Source organism: Colobus angolensis, unplaced genomic scaffold (genome assembly GCF_000951035.1).
Source record: "Colobus angolensis palliatus isolate OR3802 unplaced genomic scaffold, Cang.pa_1.0 Scaffold57, whole genome shotgun sequence".
NCBI classification, from domain to species: Eukaryota; Metazoa; Chordata; class Mammalia; order Primates; family Cercopithecidae; genus Colobus; species Colobus angolensis.
This window is the reverse complement of record NW_012119265.1, coordinates 9,259,243-9,285,122: the sequence shown is the minus strand read 5'-3', so window position 1 is coordinate 9,285,122 and position 25,880 is coordinate 9,259,243. Positions and strand designations below refer to the sequence as shown.

At 35.3% G+C, this 25,880-nt stretch overlaps 1 protein-coding gene across 3 annotated transcripts in view; it reads right to left on the bottom strand.

The window, feature by feature from the left end:
- The window catches only part of MNAT1 (MNAT CDK-activating kinase assembly factor 1), a 246,477-nt gene that overhangs the window by 144,820 nt on the left and 75,777 nt on the right, over positions 1–25,880 (bottom strand). For 2 of the 3 annotated variants that reach the window (XM_011961940.1, XM_011961941.1), the window contains exons 4-6: positions 23,966–24,069; positions 19,986–20,126; positions 13,039–13,164 (exon numbers count right to left, since the gene is read on the bottom strand). In XM_011961940.1, coding sequence (XP_011817330.1) covers positions 13,039–13,164; positions 19,986–20,126; positions 23,966–24,069 — 371 coding nt within the window. The remainder of the gene's footprint in view (positions 1–13,038; positions 13,165–19,985; positions 20,127–23,965; positions 24,070–25,880) is intronic. The other variant, XM_011961942.1, reaches the window with a different exon arrangement.

Sequence of the window (25,880 nt, the reverse complement as noted above, 5' to 3'; positions counted from 1 at the left end):
AACAAATGGAAGAACATACCATGCTCATGGATAGGAAGAATCAATATTCTGAAAATGACCATACTGCCCAAGGTAATTGATAGATTCAATGCCATCCTCATTAAGCTACCAATGACTTTCTTCACATAATTGGAAAAAACTGCTTTAAAGTTCATATGGAACCAAAAAGGACCCCACATTGCCAAGACAATCCTAGCCAAAAGAACAAAGCTGGAGGTATCACGCTACCTGACTTCAAACTATACTACAAGGCTACAGTAACCAAAACAGAGATATAGACCAATGGAATAGAATAGAGCCCTCAGAAATAATACTACACATCAACAGCCATCTGATCTTTGACAAACCTGAGAAAAACAAGAAATGGGGAAAGGATTCCCTATTTAATAAATGGTGCTGGGAAAATTGGCTAGCCATAAGTAGAAAGCTGAAACTGGATCTTTTCCTTACTCCTTATACAAAAATTAATTCAAGATGGATTAGAGACTTAAATGTTAGACCTAAAACCATAAAAACTCTAGAAGAAAACCTAGGTAATACCATTCAGGACACAGGCATGGGCAAGGACTTCATGTCTAAAACACCAAAAGCAATGGCAACACAGGAACAGAAAACTAAACAGCACATGTTTTCACTCATAAGTGGGAGTTGAACAATGAAAACACATGGACACAGGGAGGGAACATCACACACCAGAGCCTGCTGGGGGGTGGGAAGCTAGGGGAGTGATATATTAGAAGAAATACCTAATGTAGATGATGAGTTGATGGATGCAGCAAACCACCGTGGCACGTGTATACCTATGTAACAAACCTCCACGTGCACATGCAACCCAGAAATTAAAAGTATTGGAAAAAAACAATAAGTAACAAAAGAAAGCAGCAATACATTCTTAACTCTATCCACCATTAGGAATGGAGTCTGGTAGAAGATGCCAGATGCTCTCTCAGCAAAAATGGGAAGAGCTTCTAGTGTAGAAAAATGTTAACAGGAGGCAGGGCACTGTCAGAATGGGAATCCATCTGTTGAGTATGTTTAAGAAAGTTAGAGAGTATGCAAAAATAACTGAATGTAATCCTTGGTTTTCAAACTTAACCACAGCCCCTGAAGTTGTGGCAAATTGTATTCTGATACATAAACAATGTGTGATGATGATGAAGAAGGAAGAAGGAAGAAGGAGAAGGAGGAGAAGTGAGGACCAAAATAGCAATAAAAATTGTATAGGAATTATATAACAAAATGATCAACCAAAGGAAAAACCTAATATTATTTCCTACATAATAGTAACACAAAAACCACAGTTAACTCAAGGCAATACTGATGGTGCATTGATAAAATTCCAAAGGAAAACTAGGTCTGCCTAGCTGAAAAATTAAAGTATTACATTAACAATTATTGCAGGAAATATCTGGTCATGAGCATTTGCAGATGGAACCTTATAAGAAATCTAAGCAATCACCAAAAAAAAAATTTATTTCAACATTTACAAATACTAAATTTTAGTGTCCCTTAACTTATTCAACAGATTACTAACTAGTAAAAAGCTCTAACACATCAAAGTGAATCTGTGTATCTGAACTTCATATAATCTTCTAGGAACCAAAGAATGAATGTGTATTTTGAAATTAGTGTGGAAGTTCATCAAAAGAAAATTCCTGGCTGAAAACTATGGAATAAACTTGGCTAAATTCACACCTTCCATTCTTTTGCTAACAATTCTCCCACATACTCATTTTTAAATGTGAAATGTCTTCATCCTTTCCATTTTTCTGAAACTCTACTTTTCTCTAGGTTTAATTTAAGTCTTCCATATTCCATTCCTCATAAATGAGAATACCACTATCAACCCTACAGGATAGTTTTCAGGATTAAGTGAGTTAATGTTCAGAGACTGATTGAAACACATCTTCCCTCTTTTTTCCTAATTCTAATTCTTGTAAAATTACTATATCCGCAACACCAACAGCAAACATTGTTTTGCAGATGTTATAGGAACTTGATAAAACCCTACTGATAAACAGATTGGCAACCAATATAATTATCTATAAAGCTGAAAATCTGCCTCATTACATTAAGCAATGCATTATACAGTATGTAGAATACTTTGTAGGAAAATATTTGTTTCATAAATTAAGCAGAAAAACATTATTTCTACATCCTAGGCTAAGAATATTTCTGCATTTGTAAGCATCTGTAATGTTATCTTCAGTGGGACTGAAAGAGTCAAAGCTTCCCACCATTCATAGAATACTGCTTTCACCTTGTCCTCATTACAAAGTAACTGATATAACTGAAAATCCAAACTCATTATTTCTACCCATGCTCAAGTCTAGACGGATCACGAGACAAATTTTCTGGAATAAATTCAACCACTGTCATAAATTCTGAAGCCAATAGTTTGACCATTACCAATTTTTCCTTTACCATAGTAAAGGAAAGAATATTACATAAAATTCATGGCATATAATTCACTATTTGTGAATTTTCCCAACTATTGACACTAAATATTTGTTTTTTCACTTATATATCCATATAACAACTGAATTGTTACCTAGAAATATGGAAATATATAAGAAAGAGTTATAAAGGCATTTGGAACTTGTAATATTGTGATTTATGATAAGAAATACAAATGGTGTTCATCCCATTTCCTAAAACCTTTGTAGTCTCCAAAATGGTGTCTTTTTGTATGCTAATGAGATGGCTGGGGGGCGGTCCTGGATAGCCTCAGGATGGGGGCTTATTGCAAAGGGAACCAACTTTGCCATTACCTCTGGGAAGAGGTGAGGGGCAGGAGGTTGTGTTGATCACTAGTGGCCAGTGATTTATCAATCCTGGCTATAGGAAAGAAGCCTCCATAAAAAGGACAGGATTCAATGAACCTCCAGGTTGCTGAACACATAGAGGTGCTAAGATGGTAGCCCACCCTGAAAGGGCATGGAAGATGCACGTACCTTCCCACATACCTTGCCCTATGCATCTTTTCCATCTAGCTGTCCATCTGTATCCTTTGTAACATTCTTTATAATAAACCAATAGACATAAGTGTTTCCCAGAGTTCCGTGAGCCACTCTAGCAAATAACTGAACCACAGGAAGGGATCACGGGGAACTTCAATTTATAGCCAGTTAGTCAACAGCACAGGTTACCACCTGGAGCTTTCGACTGATGTCTGAAGTTGGGAGCAGTCGTGTGGTACTGGGATCTTTACCCGGTGGGGTTTGCACTAATTCCAGTTAGTGTCAGAATTGGGTTAAACTGTAGGAAATCCTGTTGGTGTCTGCTGCAGAACTGCTTGGTGTGGTACAGGAAAGAAAAGAAAAGAAACAAAATAACAACCATAAAAAAAAACACACATTTTGGAGACCAAGTGTTCCGTGCTGACTATGTGTAGCAGGGGAAAATTTGTTGTTTTTTCGCTACTATATAGGAGTCTATAGATAAAATAACTAGTAAAAAATACATGGTACAAAATTAACAATTATAAGTCACAAACCCCACCTTCAATCACAATTTACTGGTCTATTAAAGTTTTTATTTGTATCTATACCTATTTATACTTAGTATCTTTACAATGAGCCAGGCATCCTGAGAGTTTTATAAAATTACTTCACAAAATACTCAGGAACTCTATAATGTAGGCATAATCTCTTTTTCAAGAGTTGAGTAATTAAGGCTTAAAGAGGTAAAGTGATTTGCCCAAGGCCAAACAATTAGTATACATAGTAGAGAAGCCACAATTCAAACCTCTAATAATATTATAAGGACGACCTGTTTTAAACAATTCTGAAATAACAAAATTCAAATTTACAATTTTAATCATGAAGCTATTCATTTCAAAAAAATTTTATTTAGGAGGCCGGGCGTGGTGGCTCAAGCCTGTAATCCCAGCACTTTGGGAGGCCGAGACAGGCGGATCACGAGGTCAGGAGATCGAGACCATCCTGGCTAATATGGTGAAACCCCGTCTCTACAAAAAAAATACAAAAAACTAGCGGGGCAAGGTGGCGGGCGCCTGTAGTCCCAGCTACTCAGGAGGCTGAGGCAGGAGAATGGCGTAGACCCGGGAGGCGGAGCTTGCAGTGAGCTGAGATCCAGCCACTGCACTCTAGCCTGGGCGACAGAGCGAGACTCCGTCTCAAAAAAAAAAAAATTTTTTTTAGGTCACATTAAAGTACTCACCAAGGATTATCTTAAGTTTTAAGAACCTCCATTTTCTTTAAAATAGAATGGAATTAACCAAATTTCTATTTACTTACATGTAACTCTTCAGGGATATCCATGTGAAAATTAGGATATACTGTAACTTCAGTGAAATAACATAACTGGAGACATTTAAAAGCTAAGAGAAAATAATCACCTGATACTTACCTAGTTAATTATATGCCAAAAGATCTGATAAGATTATTAATTTGATTTACATTTCAAAATACATTTATAGATTCAAATTAATACTACGTGTATATCACAAGACTTGAGAAAGGACACATGACTTCTTTAGTTGTTATACTTTGATTTACCACATAAGTGCAAATTATATATTAAAGATAGAACAAATTAATAACACTTGGTCAAGTTTTGTTTTCTGTTTTTTGGCAAAATGGTAAAGTACCTAAGCTGTTTGGCACAAACTTACGGTTTTATAGGACATAACTGACTGCTCAATGTAATTTTTATTTTCTTTTTCAGATACAAATGGGTATTAATTTTCTATAAGTCACATATTTTATCAAGGTTAGGTCTTCCAATGAGTTCAGAGGAATATGCAATGCTTGAAAGCGAACAGCTAAATCCTATTTGTTGCACTCAGAAAAGGCGATTTATATCACAAATGAGTACTCTGCTCCCTTCTGGCTCACCCACAGATAATATTTTTTTAAACTCTTCAAACATCAGGGTTAAAATACTTAAAAAGTTTTCCCCTTTGTTAATGCATGGTATGTTTCTCCATACTACTCCCCAAACCAACCACAGGCTATCAAAAGTACTTCAAAACAATTCTTACATTATCTTTTGACATCCATAGGTTATCTTTGTGACTCAGTTTATTTCCAGTTTGCATACAAACAAAATAGAATGAAGAAGCACCAGAGCCGTAGAATCTCATTCCTAATTTATGTGCCTTCACTTGTTTCCAAAAGACTAATATTTACTCGCATGGATATTTATTGACACAAATTATCTAGTAATGAATCAGGGGCAAAAAACAAAACTTTGAGGTCTGTTCACTGGTTCAACTAAGAATGATGTAATGAAGAATAGTAACCATAACCATAAGCTATGTAAAAATAATTAGAATTATTTTTAAAATGATAAAGAAACAGAAGGCTACATAATTATATCCATAGGATTTGAACCAAATAGATCAAAATAACTAACACCTGACCAAGAAACAAAGTTGTAGCTCTTACTTTAAGAGTTCAAAAGCCATCACCACACAGAGGGCACAATTATATATAAAATGAAGTTTCTGGCCGGGTGCTGTGGCTCATGCCTATAATCCCAGCACTTTCGGAGGCCAAGGCAGGCGGATCACGAGGTCAGGAATTCAAGACCAGGCTGGCCAGTATGGTGAAACCCCATCTCTACTGAAAATACAAAAAGATTAGCTGGGCATAGTGGCACGCACCTGTAGTTCCAGCTAACCAGGAGGCTGAGGCAGAAGAATCATTTGAACCCAGGAGGCGGAGGTTGCAGTGAGCCAAGATCGCGCCACTGCACTCCAGCCTGGGTGACAGAGCGAGACTCCGTCTCAAAAAAAAAAAAGAAGAAGAAATTTCTCTTATTCATGCATAAAATAGTGGTAAGTAGAACTTTCTTAAATACTGAAGTCACAAATTACATAATTTCCCTAAGACCCTATGCCTGACGTTCCTCCACCCCCTGAGAGTTTAATTCCTATAAAATATACTTCAAATAATAAATCCGGCACAACCTTCATAATATTCCTATTCAAAATGTGTTCACTGACTGACCGAACTCTACCTATGTGAATATGCAATAATTAAATCCTCATTTCTTAGTCATTATTTTATGCCCATTTTGAACCCTTCAACTTTCTCAATATTATTAAACAAATAAATTCAGTCTTTTCTGTCACATCTCAGAGGATCTATTTCCAGAAACCTTAATCATATTTATACATCTTTCCTTGGTTCCTCTCCAAGTTGAGCACATCCGACTTCATTTTATGTTTGACTTTAAGTAGAACAGATCAGGAAAAGAAAGTTATTATGCTGACTCCTGTCCCTTAAATTACCTAGCCCATACAATCAGTCCACTATTAGAAACAAGAGCTCAAATCTTAGCTCTCAGAGGATACCTGAATCAGAATGTATAAGTTTATTAATATTTTCATTAATTAAATATGAGATGTAATAGAAAGAAAATGAGTTTCAGTGTCATCTTTTAAATGTGATCTAACCTCTCAAAGACTCAGTTTTCACATTTGTAAAAACAGGAATACCATCTATTTTATGAAGATATAAAAACAGAAATTAATACCTATTATAAAAAAGAAGTATCATAGGTCACAAATTCTTAAGTAATGTTTGTATTCCTGCATATCCAGCAGCCAGACCATGCTGGCTTATAGCAGGCATTCAACAAAATCAAACCCTGGGATATAGGTGCTTAATGTTACTTTTCACCCTTCATTTCAGGACTGGTTTTTCTAAAAAGAATAAAAAATACTTAACTTCATAAACATTTAGACTTTCATCTGTATTCTGTGTCAGTCTCCACATTCAATAAACAATTGACACTAATAAATTCACGTAAATACTATGCTATTCTAAATTTTACCTTTCCCTCGAACCAACTGTGATTTTTATTTCCAGTTTAGCCATTCTAGTGGGTATTTAGTGCCGTGTTGTGATTTTAATCTGCATATTCTTTCACCAGTCACTAATGAGGCTGAGGATTGGTTATCCTATTTTTAGAAATGCCTGTTCAAGACTCTAGATCACATATATGAGTTATTTATACCTTCTGGATCTAAGCCTTTTATTAGTTACATATGTTGTAAATAACTTTTGTCACTTTGTGGCTAGTTTTTTTTCCACTCTCTTAAGGATGTTTTTATTGTTTCACTTTTCTATTATCCATCTGGAATTGATCCAGTGGGGTGGGGGTAAGTGATCCAATACTTTAACACACATTGAGAGTAATATAACTTAAGTATGTGACAGAATACTTACAACAATATTCAGCATTTGGTTCAAGGGCATTATAAAATAATTCATTTATATATCTAACTACAAAAAATAACAAACATTAATGGTAACGTTATGGTTGCCAATTATTACTATTTACCACATGGCTAGCATACATTGGGCACCAGATTTAGCATTTCATGTATAGATTTCAATATTCTGAACAATCATATGAAGTTAGCATTTCTCAACTTCCCAAATGAGAAAACAAAGTCAGAAGAGTAAAGTAATATCTTACCCATGGAAGCATATCTAATAACAATAAAGCTGGAATTTAATCCCATTATGCCCATTTTCTTTCTTCTATACTTTACACTTTGGTAGTTCCTTATTAAGTAGTATTTTTCTTTACATTATTTTAAGATATGTTAATACTTCCGACATTTGAAAGTTTGAAACTGATCATGAATATCTGATATTATTTAAGTACCTACATAGCCATGATCATATAAAACGATGTTCAAATATGAAGCCTCTGCCCTCAAGATGTTTATAACCTAACAGCTAGCACACATATGACAAACTAGGTAGGCAATTTTAAAATTCAAAAAAAGTAGCTGGATGGGCAGTTGGGGAGAAAAATGGATACATAAAAGGAAAGAAAAATATTCATATATTTACAAATCAAAGCTTGGCATTTTTATATTTATCACAATCTCAAAAGAATGGTGATTGATTTCTTTTTTTTTTTTTGAGACGGAGTCTCACTCTGTCGTCCAGGCTGGAGTGCAATGGCTTGATCTCAGCTTACTGTAACCTCTGCCACCCTGGTTCAAGCGATTCTTCTGCCTCAGCCTCCCAAGTAGCTGGAATTACAGGTTCCTGCCACCGTGCCCAGCTAGTTTTTGTATTTTTAGTACAGACAGGGTTTCACCATCTTGGCCACGCTGGTCTTCAACTCCTGACCTCGTGATCCACCCGCCTCGTCCTCCCAAAGTGCTGGGATTACAGGCATGAGCCACCGCCCCCAGCCTTTTGTTTTTGTTTTTTTGAGACGGAGTCTCACTTTGTTGCCCAGGCTGGAGTGTAGTGGCACAATGTCAGCTCACTGCAACCTCTGCCGCCCTGGTTCAAGCAATTATCCTGCCTCAGCCTCCCAAGTAGCTGGAATTACAGAAAATTAAAGGTAATAGAAGTCTTAAATACCACTCAAAGAAAGATGTTCAGAAGAACATAAAGGCAACGTAAAGATAGAAATTTTTTTTCCTCTCCAAATCTATATGCCTTGCTGCAGAACGTTAAACATTATTAAAAACAAACTCAGGGTAAGATACCTCTTCACACAAAAAGAAAATCTGTGCAACACATTCCCCCTCCTCAATCCCCACTCAAAAGTAATCAGATAAACAGAGAGCACTGCTGCTAACAGGCTCTCACAGAATTCAGGGATAGCTAAAGGGAGAGTACTCGAAGTAGTGAGTTTTCAGTTTTAGAATTTGAACCCTTTGTCAGTCTTCAAGGTTGCTGACCTCAAAGCCAGGGTGTAAGACCCACCTGTTCATCCAGTACTTTAAAAGGCAGAGTAGAGGGAGGTTTGCTAAATTTGCTCCAAGATGAGCTGAGATTGAAACTTCTTTCATCATTAAAAGTGTGCTCCTCAGCCGGGCACAGTGTAATCCCAGCACTTTGGGAGGCCAAGGCAGGCAGGTGGCTTGAGCTCAGGAGTTCAAGACCAGCCTGGACAACATGATGAAACCCCACTGCTACCAAAATTACAAAAAATAGCCAGGTGTGGTGGCACCCACCTGTAGTCCCAGCTACTAGGGAGGATGAGGTAGGAGAATCGCTTGAGCCCAGGGGGCAGAGACTGCAGCGAGTCCAGATTGTGTCACTGCACTCTAGCCTGGTCAACAGAGCAAGACTCCATCTCAAAAAAAAATAAAAAATAAAGTATGCTCCTGCCTGAGCACACTGGCTCACACCTGTAAGCCTAGCACTTTGGAAGGCTGAGGCATTCCAAGATTGCTTGAGACCAGGAGTTCAAGACCAACCTGGCCAACATAACTAGACCCTGCCTCCTCTACAAAAAAAAAGAAAAAAGAAAAATTTTCTTAAAAATTAGCCCAGAGTGGTGGTGTGAGCCTATAAACCCGGTTACTTGGAAGGCTGCAATAGGAGGATGGCTTGAGGCAAGAAGTAGGCTAGAGTGAGCTAGGATTTCACCACTGCACTCCAGCTTGAAGTGACAGAACAAGATCCTATCTCTAAAAATAAATTCAAAATAAATAAATAATTTTAAAAGCATGCTGCTGAAGCAACTTTGCCACAATGGATATATTTCCTAATCTCCTCAAGGAAATAAATTGCAGAGTATTTTGTTCAATCATGTTCAGGTTAGCAGATTTATTAATCAGTGCTCTCCAAAAACTTTTACATCTGGCCATTCCAATTCATTTCGTTTTTAAATAAATAGAACATTATGAAACACAGAAAGACTACCAGCAACTATTCTCTCTAGTTGAAAAAAGGATGTAGATCTGATGCTGCCTCTCTTTAGGCCAAAGAAAAGCACTTGACTACCTAAGAGGTCTACCCAGGTTATATAAATTTCAAAATGTACTACAGGTAAAAATTAAAAGATAAGAATACAGAAGAGGAGGAATACATATCTGTAATTCTCATTGGTAATGGAATGTAAAAATGTGATAGAGTGATGGAAATTTAGATATATCTATAAATTTTTTTTTTTTTAACTTTGGCTGTACAGTGTATTAAATTCTTCTTTACCCAAATGTGAATCTCCCGATGGCAAAGCAAAATGCTCTGAAGTTAAGAAAAATGGGAATAATTTATTCAAAAAAATTTTTTGAATAATTACACAGTACAATATTTAGTCCCCACAAGAACACACAAAGTTAGGACACAGAACACATTATGTCCTTAAGGAAGCTCATCTAAAATGAGACCGGCATGGAAAATAGCCAATTGCAATAAAAGGCAGGAGCTACAATATATAATAAAAGTACATATAAAATGTTAGGGGAAGCATCAGAATATGTAATTAAATTCCACACAAAAGACGGTTCATGAAAATCACACTTGATTGATGCCATAAATTATAAGTAAAGTTTTCATAAGCAGTTAAGTATATTCCAAACAGAGTAAACACCATAAAGTCACAGAAACTTGAAAGTACTTCAGGATCTTCATTCTATTAAATGTGAGCCTAATATGTAAGATACAGTCATTCATTCAAAAATATTTAATGAAGGTCCACAGTGAACATTCATTAAATAGGTACTAGAGACAAACCTCGGTCTAGGTACACAGAATTTATATTCTAGCGGTAAAGATAAACATTAAACGGTGTACCCATAAGACACTTTCTGATAGTGATATATGTTATAAAGGGTTAAAAACCATAACATAGGCCAGGCATGGTAGCTCACGCCTGTAATCCTAACACTTTTGGAGGCCAAGGCAGGAGGATCACTTGAGCCCAGGAGTGTGAGACCAGCCTGGGTAACATAATGAGACCCTGTCTCTATATTAAAACTTTAAAAAGCATAACACAATGTGGACGGGAGCAGGAGAAAGATACTTTAGATAGAATAGTCAAAAGGTCAGTGTGAATTGAGCATAAGGAGCAAGGCAGAGTAGGGAAAGTATTCTCTTAACAGTATCTTTTGTCTGTTTCTAGAAAATGCTGTTTCTTACCTTAGGCCTTCTTTACTGCTCTTTTCTCTACCTGTATTTTTGCATGGCTAACTCTGTTTTACCATTGACTTCTTAGTACAAATGTCCCTTTCTCAGAGGTGAGAAAGTAGATAGCGTTCTGAATTTTATTCTAAGTGTACTGGGAAGACATAGGAAGACAGTAAGCAAGGAAGTGATGAGCTGATTTTTTTAATATTGTTTATTTACCATCATTCATTTATTAGGAAACCACCCAAAGGCTTATAGACTAGATTATAGGGTACACAGATGAACAGAGAGACCAGGTGGAATGTTACTGCAATAGTACAGTAAAGAAATGATGGCAACTATCCCAGGATGATAGAGGGGGAGAGAAGTGGGTAAATTCAAGATAAATTTTAAAAGTAGAGCCAACTTAGTACCAAAGTATCTAGATTTTCAAGTTCTATAGTTAGCAACTGGAAAAAAAAAGTTACAAAAGACTTAAGATGAGTTCCTGTATCTTCTACTTAGACTGTAAGCCAGATCTTATTTTAATATTATATTACATATACTATAAAAGGAAGAGAACTAGAAAACAGGAGCAGCTGCTACACATTTGCTAAAGTGGAAGCAACAATGAAATTAGAGTAAATATGACTTTATTCATTGGAGTCAACGGAAAGAAACAGTCCTTTGCCTCTTAAAATTAGAGTATTATCTCTAATTTAAAATATACTTTGGTAATGTTTTGAGGCATTCATTCTTGCATACTCATCATGCTCAATTTACAATTTACAATACATTCCTGAAGTTTGTAGCTACATTGTGTCATCTGAATACAGGACTTCATTCCTGAAAATAACTGGGTTTACTCAGTAAACTCAGTAAAACCAGTAAACTCCCACCACTTCAATATTGCATGTCATTAACACTGACTTTGAAATGCAGGCATACAATGATAAAAGCCAAACAAAAATTCTGCAACCTCCATCATCTTGAATTTTAAAACTATGTATAAAAATGAATTTTATGTATATAAAAAATATGTAAAGATTTAAGGAATAAATTAGTATAGCCATCTGTGTTATCAACTCGTTATTATCAATAAAAACTAGCCTCAATTATTGAGAGCGTACTTACTATAAGCCAAGTACTATACTGTGCACTTTGTTCACATTATTTCCCAACAAATTTATGAGATCGGTATTATCATCACCATTTTATAGATGGGAAAAAAAGGCTTATTAGAAAGGCAAAGTAATTTGCTCATGTCAAGCAGCTGGCTAAATAGGTTGTTGAGAGTTGAACTCAGGTCTGTTTGGATTCAAAGTCCAAATCCATAACCATGACTTTGTAGTGCTGCCACAACTTTTTTAAAACCAGTTTTTAATTCATATAGAGTAGCTGTACATATTTTGTGATACTTTTATTTTAATACCTGTGTACATATATGCAATAATAAAAAGAGCAATTGAGACATCCATCAACTCAAGCATTTATCTTTTCTAACCATATATTTTATACTACTCTACTGAGACTATTTTAAAAGATAATTATGAATTTGAATGTTACATATTTAGAGTGGCTACATCTCAAACATCTAAATGTTAAACACATGTTAAAATTAATATGCCAAAGTATCTATTTTCTAAACAAACAAACAAAAAACCTGTCAAAGTATACAAAAACATCATTGGCTTATAAAATCTTTCCCTTGAATGCTAAAATAAACAAAATATAACAATACAATATAAAATAAATTTTTTAAACCCAAATTAATCTATTCATCAGTCTAGAAACTAAAAAATGGCTTTCAGATTTTGTAAAAATATATATGTGAAGAAAACTGTTTAGAAGAAAACATTACTTGATACATTTGCTTTCCCATTTCATATCTGCAGATGGTAACTACTCTCCAAACAGTATTTATAAATGTTTTTCTAAGCTACAAGCTTAAAAATGCAAGTAGAGTAAGAAAGTCATACAAACCCAATTCACATACAAAAAACTTGTGTTGTATACTTTGAAAATTATTTGTTTCACTTTCCTCATACTGCGCCCATCCATATTTCCAGACATCTAAAACTAGATCAGACACTGTTCTTAAACATCTGAACATTTCAGTTTACTATAGAAATGGTGTAAAATTATAAAGCATAATCCTTGAAAAAATTTCTTTCAAACAAGCAATTAAAATAAGGCTTACCATTTTGATGCCTGTGGAAAATGTCACTGGTTTTACAGGTTTTGGTTTCTCAAGTTGCATTTCTAATTGGGTAGATCTATCTTTATGCTGAGCCAAAAGCAGAGCAACAGGGAGATCAGAACTCTCCTGTAAGAATAGTTCAAGTTCAATAAGAAATGTAAAAAGGGAAAACTGAAAACAACAAGACTTTTATTTTAAATTATGTCCTTTCCATAAGCATTTCATGTCAAACTAAATATTCACATTACCGAGGACACTTTACAAAAAATATTAACATTCCATAATAAGAAAAGGCTGTTTTAGACTCATAAATCAAAATAACCTGCAAACAAGTATTTTTATAAAATCCACATTAAAAGTTCCTATTTCAACTAGCAAACCAACCACATTTATTAAAACGAAAAAAATAAGCTAATCACAGAAAGTGTAGTACAAAGTACTATAACTTAGATCAGATGTTTATCTAAGACGCATTCTTTTTACCAGTAAATTTAGACCAGTTTGAAATTGTTTCCCATTAGATTTCACCTGAGACCGTTTGGAAATGATCCTTGTTCTATTTTGCACAATGAAACTATTGTAAGTACAACCAAAAGCATATTTACTTTCTCCTTTTCTAACTTAATTTTAAAATTTAAGTGTATGTTTTTTAACTTAAGTAACAAAATGACAGTTAAACATTTTAATATCTCATATTAATTCTAAGCACACTGACACATTTTAATACCATAAGCAAATTACTAATTTTTATACATAGACTGTTATTTATTCTGTTTAACAAGAAGTCCTCTTACATCTTTAAAGTGCTGTGGAACTAAGGTCTAAACTAAATGATATCCAGACATTTTCCTTTCTGAGTTTTCAGTTAAATAAGAACCCAAAAACATATGCAGAAGGAGGTACCAGGAGGAAAAGATCTCTCTCTCTCTCTTTCCTACACACACATACAAACACACACACACAGAAAGAGACTGAGAATTTTCTGTATCTATAAACAAAGATGAAGGTACAAACACATTTTTATCTCCTATACCAGGATTATGTGCTAAAGCATATTGTTCAAAGAGGCTATAGATGTTAAAATAGTGACTACACAGAATTTGATCCTGAAGAAACTATTAACATTTCACAGCATAAAGTAAACATACAGATTTTAATTTTCTTTCCAAATCTAGCAGCTTAACAATTTTTTAGGCACAAATGTGGTTAATTAATATACTTAATGGAATTGGTTTAAGGTTACAGTATAGAAATAACTCAAGCAACTTAATTCAATAGAATTGTCTTAGAATAAAGTTGCACACCAAGATTTTATGATAGAAGTGTTTTGCAAGAGCAGTGTTACAAAGATTAAAACTTTTAATAGTAAATGGAAGAACACAAATTTTATTTATTTATAAGATATAACCTTATTAAGGGGCAAAATCATTAAGACCTGGCTTTAACAATAATGAAGGAAAAGTGATGAAATATAGTATGAGGAGAATATACTAGAAAACCCTTTATATTCTACACAAAGTATTAGTAATGCATGAGTAACTGTATTGCTAAGATTCCTTGCAGCTATTCTAGATTTACATTAAGAATTTTATAATAAAATATAAAACTAAAGAACATTTTTAATGGGCTGTGGCCAAAAAAAATCTTTTAAAAGCTATTCTATCTTTTCACATGTAGAAACTAACAAAAGAAAAATAAATTTCCTTAGCTAAAAAGTTAAAAGTATTGCTTTTCAATTTATACTCGAAATCAATTCAAGTGCTCTTCCTTAACTGGTATTTCCTTTAAAAAGCAAAAATTCTTATATAAAAGCAATGTATTAACTTCAAAAAAAAAGTTGCTAGTCAAGACTTTGGCTTGTTTTAATCCTGGTTTCACATTCACATAAAAGGAATTGAATGTTAAAGTGTCTTGGTAAACAGCTGAAATCTAATAAAAACAAACATTCTAAGGATCTAAAACAGTTTTGATACTGAAGCAAAGAATTTAGTTCCAACCTACTTTATTCTATTTTAGCACTCAAATTTTGAAGCCTGGAAGCATTACTAAGTGTTAAACTAGAATTAAGTAGGAGTTCCAACAACAAAAAATATTAATAGAGTAAAATAAACTATGTGAAACATGCATGCTCTGGGGAATACCTAACATGCAGATTTAGCCTTTCAAGTTATTTCATTCTTTGCATAACATTTTACCTTAAAAGGTTCCCTCACCTATATTAATTGCCTGAAGGCATACTGTTTAATATTTAAAGAAATTTTAATAAGAACTGCCTGTAATACTCATTAAAAGCTTTATAATGACCATTTTTAAAAGATTATTTTAACTGACTTTCAGCAAGCCATCTGGCAAACAATATTTCTAATAAAAATCACCTACTGCGTTTGACAACAATATTAGCCCATACAAAATTTAAGACATAAACTGAAGCGAATTTTCAAACAGGAATATAAAAAGATTTAATAAGTCAGGACCTGTTTAAAAATCTTTTTCCAAACTGTTTTTTAAAATTGAATTTACAGTTAGGATTAAATAAATGGACCTTTTAGCCAACATTACTGCAAATGCTAAGCCATAAACATTAAGACCATAACATTAAAATCCCGTCACATACAGTATAATATAATGCGAATACTTTTTAAAAGGTTAAAAAGTGACTTTTGGCACAAAGACCAGAACCAAAAACAGGAGGAAAACAATTCTAATAAGTAGTAGTTGTGTAAATTAGGTCCAGAGATTAATTCTAAGAATTAAGCTTCTAGACATATTTACAAATGCTATTGTTTTTTAAACAAAATCTCACACACGAACATATACAGAAAAAGAAATACATTATTTTACTTAGTTAATAAGGATTCAAGAGGATAAAAATAAATTTAATGAATTCATTAGTCATAAAAATTTAAAGTATTTTAACATTTACAACAAAAATTTTATAAAGACTGAAAAATAAACATAACAAAATCTTTAAAAATAAGTTTAAAAATGAAAACCAGAAATTCAAACTGCAGTGGTATTCTAAACCAATCTGTTGTAATTAATTGCACTAATGAATACAGTAAATTACTAAGAATTATTTAACCACCATGTTATATGATCTAAACAGTGAGGAAAGTATGTGCAGTAATGACTTGCAGGTGAGGAAAACAGGAAGTGGAAGAAAGAACTCACAAAAATCAATATTAACTCCAGATTACACACAATGTACAACAATGGTAGTTTCACATCTTGCTTCATGCCTCACTGAATCAAAGGAGAGTTTCATGCCAATAGCAGCTCAGTGAGGCAGCAAAACAGTACTTTAAGGACTAAAAGAATATGCAGCTGGGCGCGCTGGCTCATGCCAGTAATCCCAGCACTTTGGGAGGCCAGCGCAGGTGGATCACAAGGTCAGTAGTTCATGACCAGCCTGGCCAAGATGGTGAAACCCCATCTCTGCCAAAAATACAAAAAAGTTAGCTGGGCATGGTGGCAGGCACCTGCAATCCCAGCAACTCAGGAGGCTAAGGCAGAGAATTGCTTGAACCCAGAAGGTGGAGGTTGCAGTGAGCCAAGATCACACCACTGCCCTCCAGCTAGGGCACAGAACAAGACTCCGTCTCAAAAAAAAAAAAAAAAGGAAAAAGAATATGCAAGAATAATTGTTATGCAAAGCTGGCTAACCTCAAAATAATATCTAAAAACCTTTTTTATTAGATGGAACATAAAATGTTAAAAGTATATTTTCTATCAAAGTTCTATATTTGAGATTAATTCAATTAATTATATAGAAGAGAAGCATTACTCAAAAAAGAGCCTGTAATTCTTTGTATAAAATGATAAGGGGAAGAATCTTTCAATAAAACAATTATAATTAGTAATTATATACTAATAATTAGTAACATCAATTTACTAATTCATTTTTTAAAGTTTTCAATTTCTCACCAAACAGCTACAAAAATATAAAACACAACATGTCATTTCACTGTTAAAGCCATACCTGCCACTTAATAGCTTCAAGAAAGAACTAATGAAAGTTGCTACAGAAAGCATCATTACTCTATTTAATATTCTGCTGTCCTCATTTTTAGGGTCAAATTCACATTCCACTCATAGAAAATGGAGTTTTATGACAGCATTTTCTATCTAAGCCTCATTAATGTCCTTACCCTTATTTCTCCTATAGTTTCACACCTCCTTACAATTTAAGTAATCTCGCTTTCTTTTTTTTTTACTCTTGGTTAACTGACTTATATGCTTTTTTGGCAAAAGCACAGTAGAAAAACACACATATATGTATTTTCCCCAATCATAGGATAATAGCATTATCAACTAGACAAGAAAGTATATTAACACTGCGCACGCACACGCGCGCACACACACACACACACACACAAACACAAAAGCCTCAGGGAAATAAATTATATGAACATAAAGGGAAAGAGAAGAATGCATAACAAATCCATGAAACACTTCATAAACCTTAGTTATTATTACTGTCATTATCTAACAAGGTTGACTAACCTAGGAAGCTAATTTCTGGAAAAAAAAATTTGCAAAAACACTGCTATTTCTTTCAAGCGAAAATACACTATTTTTTCATGCAAAAATATAAAATATACTGTCACAAAGTAAACAGAGTCAATATAAACTTCAGCATGGAGCCAAAACGAGCTCATTATTAAAAAAATAGCATTAATCAGGAGAAAAGTGCTTCAGAAACAATGTATTTTAGTCAGTTAGCTTAAAGCCATATAAACAATCTATTAAGAATATACTGGCTCATCTCAGTTACAATGTCACTCTCTCATCTGAAAATAAAATGGATATTAAATAAAACGCGTTTTAAAAATATATAAGTAATGGCTCACGCCTGTAATCCCAGCACTTTGGGAGGCTGAGGCAGGCGGATCATGAGGTCAGGAGATTGCGACTATCCTGGCAAACACGGTGAAACTCTGACTCTACTAAAAATACAAAAAAAAAAAAAATTAGCTGGGCGTGGTGGCGGGCACCTGTTGTCCCAGCTTCTCGGGAGGCTGAGGCAGGCGAATGGCAGGAACCCGGGAGGCGGAGCTTGCAGTGAGCCGAGATTGCACCACTGCACTCCAGCCTGGGAGACAGAGCAAGACTCTGTCTCAAAAAAAAAAAAAAGAAAAAGAAAAATATATAAGTAAAATATACTAGAACCTCATTTTAACATCATTCTTTGAGTTACACAAAGTAAGTAGTGGCATGTCCACAAACAATATCTAGGAAATCACTTTAAATCCTTCATAGTTGGCAAGATATAAATAAATAGGCATAAGGTTAAGACAAATTACAATATGAAAATGAAAGTCATTTGCATAATTCTTATCACTAACCTGATATTGGGATAGAGACTGAGTATCCTAAATGAATTTATATTTTGCCAAATTCTAGAAAAACATAGTTTTCCCCAGTACATACTGTGTGGACTAAAGATGGCCATCACACTCCCATTAGGAGGTGAGATCTATATCCATTCTCTTTGAAACTGAGTGGGCTCTTTTGCTAATATGGTGGAATCAATGCTGCACCAGTTTCCTAGCCCAAGCCCTAAAATGTTAGCATCTTCTACTTCCTTATTCTTGAAATATTCTCTCTTGTAACCCTGAGCCAACATGTGAGAAGTACAATCAAAATATTACAGAAATTGATGCAGTTTCTGATGTAGTCAGCCCCTTCCCTAGATTCACGGTAAGGACTCCCCTCTACTAGACCCACTGCACCCAACCCCATGTAGGAGGGAGCACGTGGGTGAGTCAGTGCAGATCTAGCTGGCTGCTCCAAGCACCAACACAGGAACAAATTTTGCGTGGGGCCCACAGTCAGACCAGGCACAAGCAAGCAAGTGGAGGACCCAGCCATCTGCTCCAGGCACAGACACAGAAGCAAACTCCATGTGGGGCCCACAGCCAGACCAGGCATGTTGCCTCAAGGGGAACGTGGCAGTGCCCAGGCGAGGGTGCCCACAACCCAAAAGCCCCAGGGGAGGTGTTATAGTGCTCCTTTAGTTCCGCTGTCAGATGGCAGTGTGTTAGCAGCTCAGTTGGCTTCTGGCCTTGTCACTTGGGGCAGCTGCTCTCCACCAGCAAGGACAAAGTGCCAGTGTGGCAGCCTTTCTGGGTACTGACACTCAGTGGGTCCCAAGCTCTTGTCTGGCATCCAAGAAGAATGAGGTCACAGGGATGGTTAAAGATGGTGAAGGCAATAATTTCATTAAGTGACGAAAACAGCTCTTAGCAGAGAGGGGAGCTGGAGAGGGCAGAGGAAGGGTAGGTCGTCTTCCCCAAAGTCAGGTTGTCTCTTCCTCTAGTTACTGAGTCTGGGGTCTTTATAGGCACAGGATGAGGAGTATGTGCTGAATTAGCTTGAGTATGCAAAATGGCTGAAGTTAAGACACTACCCAAAGGTGTGCATGACAGTGTAGAAAACCAATTAGGAAAGGGTAGGCATATATAAAATAGGTGAAGAGTGGGGATCAATCAGAGGAAAGCACACCAAAGAGGAGGACAAGTTCTCAATCTGGTCCAAGGATTTAACTTGTAGCTTAGCTTTCAGATTTTAAACTGTCTTCGACATGGAGGTGGGGTTTCTCCGGGTACCCATCCCTATCTGCCTAGGCATTTGGCTGCCTCCTGTCGCTATCAAAACCACATGGAGAGGTGTCCTGAGAATACATTAAGGAAGCAGAGAAGCCCAAAAGAACCACTTAAATTCCTAGCCCTCGGAATTGTGAACATAAAAATATATTGTTCAGTGTGGGTGGGGGGCAACCTCTTATTCAGCAATAAATACACTGATATCACTACATAACCAACAAAACTAAAGGTGAACCAGATTATAAACACTGGAAATGCCCTTTAAATGCCATCATTCAGCCTACTAGGAAAGGTAAATCCTGAAGAATGTTTTTTACAATCACAATTAGCATTAATACATACCAGCTCATCTAAAAAAGCCTGCTTATTCTTCCTTTTTAGAATCTGCTGCAGTTGTTCTTCTTTTTGTATAAATAATCTTCTTTGTTCATTTTCCTGTCGTTCCACTTCTAAAGCTTCTTCCAGTTCTTCCTGTTCTCGAGTCTAAAACAAAAATTTATATATGGCATGGAATAAATTTGGGAGTCAAGAGCAATCATATACCACACTCTAATACTTTCTTTATTGGAAGCATAAAACACACTAGTCACTTATTATTTAATAATGTAGCAATTCCATATTGAGGGAAATAGAATTTACTTTATTTCATGTAGACATGTTACTATTAAACAGAATAACTATTCTGTTATACCATACTAGTGGATTTTGCTATACTAAGGCCACTGGGAACATATTAAGGGAATTTGAGGGATGAGTTTAAAAAGATGACTAGAAACAGAAAGGTATACATAAAGATCAATTGGATTCAAGACTGACAATAGGAGGAATAGTTAGAAGTATATTCAAATAATCCAGATAAGAAATAAGAGCCCTATGCAGTGGCTCGTGCCTGTAATCCCAGCACTTTGGGAGGCCAAGGCAGGTGGATCACAAGGTCAGGAGTTCGAAATCAGCCTGGCCAACATGGTGAAACCCTGTCTCTACTAAAGATACAAAAAATTAGCCAGGCATGGTGGCACATGCCTGTAATCCCAGCTACTTGGGAGGCTGAGGCAGGAGAATCGTTTGAACCCAGGAGATGAAGGTTGCAGTGAGCCAAGTTCATGCCATTGCACTCCAGCCTGGGCAACAGGGCGAGATTCCGTCTCAAAAAAAAAAAAAAAAGAAAGAAAGAATAGAAATAAGAGCCCTAAATACAGTAATAATCTAATTAGAGTGGGGATGAGGCTTAAAACATGATAAAGAGTGATCATCAACAGAATATAAAGACTGACGAAACATGGATTGAACACCTAGATGAATGCTGGCACCATTCACTGAAACAAAAAAACGTAATAAGAGACGAAATAGACTTTCATTAAAAAACTGTCAAAAGAGACAAAGAACATTACATAATGATAAAAAGGTCAACATATAGAAAGATATAACAGTTATAAACAACTAAATATATAAAGCAAACTGACAACTAAAGGGAGAAATAGCAATATAGTAACAGTAGCAGACTTAACTCACATTCAATAATGGATGGAACTTTCAGAAAGAAGATCAATAAGGAAACAGAAGTCTTAAAACAACTTTATAGTTCTGTCTATGTCTGTTAGTTGTTATTCCACTCAACTGCAGCGGAATACACACTCTTCCCAAGCACATACAGAACTTTCTACAGGACAGGTCACTAGTTAGGTCACAAAACAAGTCTTAACAAATTTAAGAAGACTGAAATCATACCAAGTATCTTTCCTGACCACAATGGAATAAAACCAGGAATCAATAGCAGAAGGAAAGCTGGAAAACTCACAAATATGCACATATGTGAAAATTAAACAATAAACTCAAATAATCATTGGGTCAAAGAAATCAAAAAGGAAATTAGAAAATACCTCAGGTCAAACACAAACAAAAACATAGCATACCAAAACTTAAGGGATACAGAAAAAGCAGTACTAAGAAGGAAGTTTCTTGTGATAAACACCTACTTTAAAAGAGAAGAAAGATCTCAAATAACAACCTGGCTTTACGTCTCAAGGAGCTAGAAATTTAGTAACAAGCTGAGCTCAAAATTAGCAGAACAAAGTATTAAAATAAATAACAAAGATTAGAGCAAAAATAAATAAAATAGAAAATAGAAAAAGAACAGAAAAAAACAAAATTAAGTTTTTTTGAAAAGACAAAATTGACAAACTCTTTGCAAGACTACGAAAGAGAGACTCAAAATCAGAAATGAAAGAGGAGACATTACAACTGATGCCACAGAAATAAAAGGATCATGAGACTACTATGAACAATTACACACCAACAATTATACAGTTCAGTTAATCTAGAAGAAATGGACAAATTCCTAGAAACATACAACCTACTAAGACCAAATTATGAAGAAATAGGAAATCTGAAAAGACCTAGAACTAGTATGGACACTGAATCAGTAATCATGCCTCCTAACAGAGAAAAGGCTGCAGTGGTGAATAATGCCAAACATTTAAAGAAGAATTAATATCAATCCTTCTCAAACTTTCCTAAAAAATAGAAGAGAGGGACACTTCCAAACTCGTTTTATGAAGCCAGCATTATTACCCTGATGCTAAAACCAGACAAAGACACCACAAGGAAAGAAAACTGCGAGCCAATATCCCTGATGAACAAAAATGCAAAAATCCTCAGCAAAATACTTATAAACTGAATCCAACTGCACATTAAAAGGATCATACAACATAACCAAGAGGGAATTATCCTTGGGATGGAAAGACGGTTTGACATACAAAATCAATTAATATACATTAACAAAATAAAGAATTAAAATCATATAATCTTATCAATACACGCAGAAAAAGGCTTTGATAAAATGTAACGCCCTTTCATGATAAAAGTGGTGGCTCACATGTGTAATCCCAACACTTCGGGTTAATGAAACATTTTATCTACGCATACCTATTCTGCATGTATCTTCTGATGTTTCCAGAGAAAGTTACTAGGCAAAGAGAGTAACATTAATGACATACTGATGCTCTCAGAAATAAGATACTTTTAAAGAAAGCTAGGCTAGGTATGAATGTAATGAAAATGTAGTATCAATTCATTGAGAGTTTTACAGCAGGAAAGAAATGTTAATACAAAACGCTATAAGACTATAAGGAGGAAGTCTCTTCTAAATACAAGATGAAAATATATGCTATGTGATCCAAATATGCTTGTATCCTTTTCACTAATTACAAAATCCTGATAAAGTATCTCAAACATAATTACCTCTGCTTTTCTCTACAACTAGAAAGCCAAACTGTACTATATAAATGATAGCTAAAGTGTACAAATTAGACAATTGATCCTTTGCATGCATACAATTGTTTTCTTTATAGAATACATTTTAATAATAATGACTCCTGAGATATTTTCTTTTTTTTTTTTTCTTTTTTCTTTTTGTTTTTTTTTTTGAGACGGAGTCTCTCTCTCTGTCGCCCAGGCTGGAGTGCAGTGGCACGATCCCCACTCACTGCAAGTCCCGCCGCCTCCCGGGTTCAAGCCATTCTCCTGCCTCAGCCTCCCGAGAAGCTGGGACTACAGGCACCCGCCACCATGCCCGGCTAATTTTTCTTGTATTTTTAGTAGAGACGGGGTTTCACCGTGTTTGCCAGGATGGTCTTGATCTCCTGACCTCATGATCCGCCCGCCTCAGCCTCCCAAAGTGCTGGGATTACGTGTGTGAGCCACCGCGCCCAGCCGAGATATTTTCAAAACAAACTTCAACATGAGATCAACTAAAACAAACCAAAATCATATTTATATCTAGCAATGTTACTATTTCAGTAAAACAAAAAAGGTAACTAATTGAGAAACCAAAGTTAAGCTTAGTTTACAAATGTGTTCCTCTGATCTAATCATGAATTCATTTTATTTTCTAATAAATAGTGTCCTTGTTTTATCTCCCTCTTGGGAGCTCCATCAACGTCTGTCTGGGTTTGCTCCCTCCTTTAAAGAAATTAATGTCCAAGGATAAAAATGAGCCTCCATTGTTTTGTGACCACTGTCCAAATGCTCACTTACCGGAAAATTACACAAGCAGGCAAAACTAGCGTTAACAATCACCTATCTTATGGATCCATGTCCTTAAGAAAGCACAGTCTAACATAATGCTGTCAAAGTGGTTTTTGCTATAGTAATGTGTGCCTGCCTACCTACATACCTATACAGTGTATATTCATATTTCTGGTCTAAATTTCAGCGACATTTTTTGTAAATGTAACTGGTTTAAAGGAAGATGTCTTTTTAAAGTATCATGTGGAAACATTTGTTTCTAAGACAAAAGAAGAAGAAAATACTCAGCCACTGACCAGCTTTAATTTATTTTTCTGAATAACATCTTTGTTTTCCTTTTGATATATCTCCATTTTCTTTTTGGTGTTGTCCAAATCCACGTTGTTGGTCAAGTTGAAAACTGCATTAGAAAGAAAACAATGACATGAAAAATATTTTTAATATAAATCTTGAGTAGATAATAAAAAACAAATACCACAGAAACTCATTTGTTAGGATGTCATTCTTTATAGCTCTATTTGTGACCTTTTAATCAGCTACTTATTTTAGAGACTAGCTCTAGTTACGGCAACCATGTTTTCCAAGCCAAATACAAGGACAGACTGTCTGACTCGCACAAAATACCTAAATGTCAGGATCACTCCAGAAAACCTAAGATACGTGCTTGCCATACTTAATTAGATCTGATTTTTATAGTCCCCTCTCTAGCTTTAAAAGCATACAAAATACTGTTTAAATTTTTTTAATATAAAGAGTAAGTCTGGAATCTACTACAGTAGTCGGAATTTTAAAAAGAGTTAAAAAATCATATATTTGTATAATTGATATCAAACAAAAAACAGGTTTTATCCCCATTCCAATGGTCTCCAACATGAGTAGGCATAGGCTTGAATTACCTCCAAACCTGATTCCAAACCTTGTAGTCCAGCTCTAGAAACGTATGAAATAAAAGAGTTGGAACTTAAGAAGAAAAATAAAGGATAAAGTGGCACCAAAACTTAGACTAAAAGAATTTAAGAGAACCACTGAGACATGTTTAGATACTACTAAATTTTCTGTGAATTAGAACTCTCTTTTTATAATTCCAAATCAAAATAATTTAAATTATAAATGCCATATTCCCTTCTAATTTTCTATATGTAAATCAAAGTTACTATAATACTCTGAACAATTAAAAAAAAGACCCTCTTGCTATATATAAATTCATATGGAGCAATCCATATCAGTAAGACTCTCCTGTTCCATAATTCAATTCAAGCTTCCCTTGTAATCTTTCTACATCCATTATTAGCCTTTCCACCCCTTCTCCAATTACTTACCACTGCTTCCTGCTTCTTGTCCTACAAACAAGATGGATCTACCCTAAATAACTCTGCTCTATCCCTTGGGTTTCTACAGATTGCTTCCCTATCTCACTCTTTCCTTTAATAGCTTATAAGAGTTAAAAAGTAATACTGGAGGACCAACACAGAGTTGCTTGTTTTGTTGAGTAAAGCCATCAAACAGACTCAGATGACCAATTTGATATATAATTTCATTTTTGTCTTCTCAAGAGGCCAACGTATTTCAGAACATCAATTTATCATAATCACTGTTGAAAATCCAGGCTCATTTAGGTATAAAGGCAAAAGTCTATTCAGTTTTATCATACGCAATTTTAAATCTGGAAGAATTGAGAGAAAATGAGAAGCAATTATCCTCTAGCAACTTCTCCAGTTTTTTAACACAAAGTGGAAAAGAAAATAAGTCAGGGAATCTGGCTAGGATGCAATGTAGGACAATCTTCATAAATCACACTCTAGTCCTGACACAAAACAGTCAGAGGGAGACTCCAAACAAGCAGCACTCTCAAAAAGGTACCTATGATCCTTAGTTAAAATGGTGATTCCACTATCTTTACCAACCACTCACAATCTACCCCTTGTATTTAATAGGCCATCCCCTCAGCAACCAAATCCAGTGATTTTTCACAACTCTCACCATCCTCAACATCTACCAGATCCAACTTCAGCCTCCCAAGTAGCTTGGATTACAGGCGTGCACCACCATGCCTGGCTAATTTTTTTGTATATTTTAGTAGAAACAAGGTTTCGCCATGTTGGCCAGGCTGGTCTTGAACTCCTGGCCTCAAGTAATCCACCTGCCTTGGCCTCCCAAAGTGCTGGGATTACTGCTGTGAGCTACCATGCCCAGCCATTAACCTAGGTTATC